The 4,019-nt window shown below is 40.3% G+C and overlaps 1 protein-coding gene across 1 annotated transcript; it reads left to right on the top strand.

Moving 5' to 3' along the window:
* The first annotated feature begins 2,057 nt into the window (after positions 1-2,057).
* LOC137628320 (gastrula zinc finger protein XlCGF17.1-like) lies at positions 2,058-2,888 on the top strand. Its single transcript, XM_068359483.1, has one exon. The coding sequence runs from the start codon at positions 2,058-2,060 to the stop codon at positions 2,886-2,888; it is 831 nt and encodes a 276-aa protein (XP_068215584.1).
* The last annotated feature ends 1,131 nt before the right edge of the window (positions 2,889-4,019 follow it).

The raw sequence follows: 4,019 nt of genomic DNA, 5'->3' as shown, positions 1-4,019 counted from the left end.
TCGCCGAATATATTTGGTTGTAGAAAAAGTATAACTTTGTAGAGAGAGAGAAAAAATATTACCAATTTGTTTGGTTACAAACAAAAATTGTTACTTCGTAGAGAGAGAGAGAGAGAGAGGAGAGAGAGAGAGAGAGATTGACTATTCTCTTGATGTTCGCCGAATATATTTGATTGAAGAAAAAGTATAACTTTGTAGAGAGAGAAAGAAAATATTACCAATTTGTTTGGTTACAAAACAAAAATTGTTACTTCGGAGAGAGAGAGAGAGAGAGAGAGAGAGAGAGAGAGAGATATTTACTCTTGATGTTCGCCGAATATATTTGGTTGTAGAAAAAGTATAACTTTGTAGAGAGAGAAGAAAATATTACCAATATGTTTGGTTACAAAACAAAAATTGTTACTTCGTAGAGAGAGAGAGAGAGAGAGAGAGAGAGAGAGAGAGAATGTTCCTGTAATTGTTCATGACCATAAATTGAAACGAATTGTCGAAGGTGTTGAACTGGTTAAAGTAGACTTATTACATTGGTTATAAACTATAATAGTTTAACCCAGACGTTTAAAGAGATGGCACTAATTAATTGCGCATTTGAATGGAATATAATTTATTAGATGTCATGGAACACTGAAAAACTCCATATAGGATTGTATGAAATGAAGACAAAATTTAAACAGGGGATTTGTGTAATAATAACCTTTTTATGTATTTTGAATTTTGGGCCATGAGTTTTCTCGCTGTTTAACATTGTCGAGAAAGAGGCCACAAAGGAATGATATTAAGCTGGTGTGCCCAATTCTGAGACTAGGAAATGCTACATGCCCAATTCTGAGACTAGAAAATGCTAGGAAATGCTACATGGCCAATTCTGAGACTAGGAAATGCTACATGGCCAATTCTGAGACTAGGAAATGCTGCATGCCTGATTCTGAGACTAGGAAATGCTACATGCCCAACTCTGAGACTAGGAAATGCTACATGCCCAATTCTGAGACTAGGAAATGCTACATGCCCAACTCTGAGACTAGGAAATGCTACATGCCCAACTCTGAGACTAGGAAATGCTACATGCCCAATTCTGAGACTAGGAAATGCTACATGCCCAACTCTGAGACTAGGAAATGCTACATGCCCAACTCTGAGACTTAGGAAATGCTACATGCCCAACTCTGAGACTTAGGAAATGCTACATGCCCAGTTCTGAGACTAGGAAATGCTACATGCCCAATTCTGAGACTAGGAAATGCTACATGCCCAATTCTGAGACTAGGAAATGCTACATGCCCAACTCTGAGACTAGGAAATGCTACGTGCCCGATTCTGAGACTAGAAAATGCTACATGCCCAATTCTGAGACTAGGAAATGCTACATGCCCAATTCTGAGACTAGGAAATGCTACGTGCCCAATTCTGAGACTAGGAAATGCTACATGCCCAACTCTGAGACTAGGAAATGCTACGTGCCCGATTCTGAGACTAGAAAATGCTACATGGCTAATTCTGAGACTAGGAAATGCTACATGCCCAATTCTGAGACTAGGAAATGCTACATGCCCAATTCTGAGACTAGGAAATGCTGCATGCCTGATTCTGAGACTAGGAAATGCTACATGCCCAACTCTGAGACTAGGAAATGCTACATGCCCAATTCTGAGACTAGGAAATGCTGCATGCCTGATTCTGAGACTAGGAAATGCTACATGCCCAACTCTGAGACTTAGGAAATGCTACATGCCCAACTCTGAGACTTAGGAAATGCTACATGCCCAGTTCTGAGACTAGGAAATGCTACGTGCCCAATTCTGAGACTAGGAAATGCTACGTGCCCGACTCTGAGACTAGGAAATGCTACGTGCCCGACTCTGAGACTAGGAAATGCTACGTGCCCGACTCTGAGACTAGGAAATGCTACGTGCCCGACTCTGAGACTAGGAAATGCTACGTGCCCGACTCTGAGACTAGGAAATGCTACGTGCCCGACTCTGAGACTAGGAAAATCCAATTCTGAGACTAGGAAATGCTACGTGCCCGACTCTGATTCTGAGACCGGGGAATGCTGCATGGCCAATTCTGAGACCGGGGAATGCTGCATGGCCAATTCTGAGACCGGGGAATGCTGCATGGCCAATTCTGAGACCGGGGAATGCTGCATGGCCAATTCTGAGACCGGGGAATGCTGCATGGCCAATTCTGAGACCGGGAAATGCTGCATGGCCAATTCTGAGACCGGGGAATGCTGCATGGCCAATTCTGAGACCGGGAAATGCTGCATGGCCAATTCTGAGACCGGGGAATGCTGCATGGCCAATTCTGAGACCGGGAAATGCTGCATGGCCAATTCTGAGACCGGGAAATGCTACATGGCCAATTCTGAGACCGGGAAATGCTACATGGCCAATTCTGAGACCGGGAAATGCTACATGGCCAATTCTGAGACCGGGAAATGCTACATGGCCAATTCTGAGACCGGGAAATGCTACATGCCCACTTCTGAGACTGGGAAATGCTACATGCCCAATTCTGAGACTGGGAAATGCTACATGCCCAATTCTGAGACTGGGAAATGCTACATGCCCAATTCTGAGACTGGGAAATGCTACATGCCCAATTCTGAGACTGGGAAATGCTACATGGCCAATTCTGAGACTGGGAAATGCTACATGGCCAATTCTGAGACTGGGAAATGCTACATGCCCAATTCTGAGACTAGGAAATGCTACATGCCCAATTCTGAGACTAGGAAATGCTACATACCTAATTCTGAGACTAGGAAATGCTACATGCCCAATTCTGAGACTAGGAAAAGCTACATGCCCAATTCTGAGACTAGGAAATGCTACATGCCCGATTTTGAGAATGGGAAATGCTACATGTTCATTACGTTTTTATAGTTAGCTTCTTCACAACCTTCCTGGGGTTTTTGATTTGTTTTAATGTGTTATTTCTTTCATAAATTTGCTATTCCATCATCTGGTTCTCCCTGGTCCTATCTTGGGTGGAGATCAGGCTCTGGTGCTGATGGTATGTGTGGGTAATCTGTGTTTAAACCAATGTCCTGCCATGCAACGACTTGTCTAAAGAGTTGAGTTAGGTTAGGTTAGGTTAGATTAGACCTTACGGAGGCGTCTGTGGTCTACATATCGGCTTGTGAGATATTCTTGTGATCGTTTCCTTTAAAAATGTTCTTGCTTGCAATGATCTTCCTTATCGGGTAGTTGAATCAGTAGAACTTCAAAAGTTCAAAGTTGGAGCAAATGCTTTTTTGTTGACCAGGCGGACATGAGTCTTTTTATGGTTTATTTATGACATATTTGTTTTTGATGTTGTTAATAGTTTATATGTGACATGTCTGTTTTGACGTTATTACTTTTTTTAGAATGATATAATGTTAATTCATTCTTATCATTTATTTATTTCCTTATTTCCTTTCCTCACTGGGCTATTTTTCCCTGTTGGAGCCCCTGGGCTTATAGCATCTTGCTTTTCCAACTAGGGTTGTAGCTTGGATAGTAATAATAATAATAATAATGGTTTGGTTGTTGTTTTGATGTTTGACACTCAATTTTTATCACATGTAATAAAGTCAATTTTTTCTGAGAACGTTCCGGCAAATATTAAACACGGGCTCTTGCTTCTAGCAACCCGTCGATGCAGTACTTTTCAAGTCTTCTATAAAGTTACTTTTCAGTCTGAGGTACAGATTTTTGGTAATTATTTCATGGTGAATATCTTTATCGCAGTTAATATAAAGATTAATACTAAAACAACATAATAAATATTTGTTAAGAGTTGATTGGTGTACAGATTTTGGTAATTATTTCATGGTGAATATCTTTATCGCAGTTAATATAAAGATTAATACTAAAACAACATAATAAATATTTGTTAAGAGTTGATTGGTGTACAGATTTTGGTAATTATTTCATGGTGAATATCTTTATCGCAGTTAATATAAAGATTAATACTAAAACAACATAATAAATATTTGTTAAGAGTTGATTGGTGTACAGATTTTGGTAATT

The sequence above is a fragment of the Palaemon carinicauda genome, chromosome 36, assembly GCF_036898095.1.
Source record: "Palaemon carinicauda isolate YSFRI2023 chromosome 36, ASM3689809v2, whole genome shotgun sequence".
Classification (NCBI taxonomy): domain Eukaryota; kingdom Metazoa; phylum Arthropoda; class Malacostraca; order Decapoda; family Palaemonidae; genus Palaemon; species Palaemon carinicauda.
Note: the sequence above shows the minus strand (reverse complement) of the source record. Positions and strands in the feature narration are given on the sequence as shown.

Bases quoted from the DNA above. Each gene is read 5' to 3' on its own strand.
- LOC137628320 (XM_068359483.1), top strand. From the start codon at position 2,058: ATGGCCAATTCTGAGACCGGGGAATGCTGCATGGCCAATTCTGAGACC.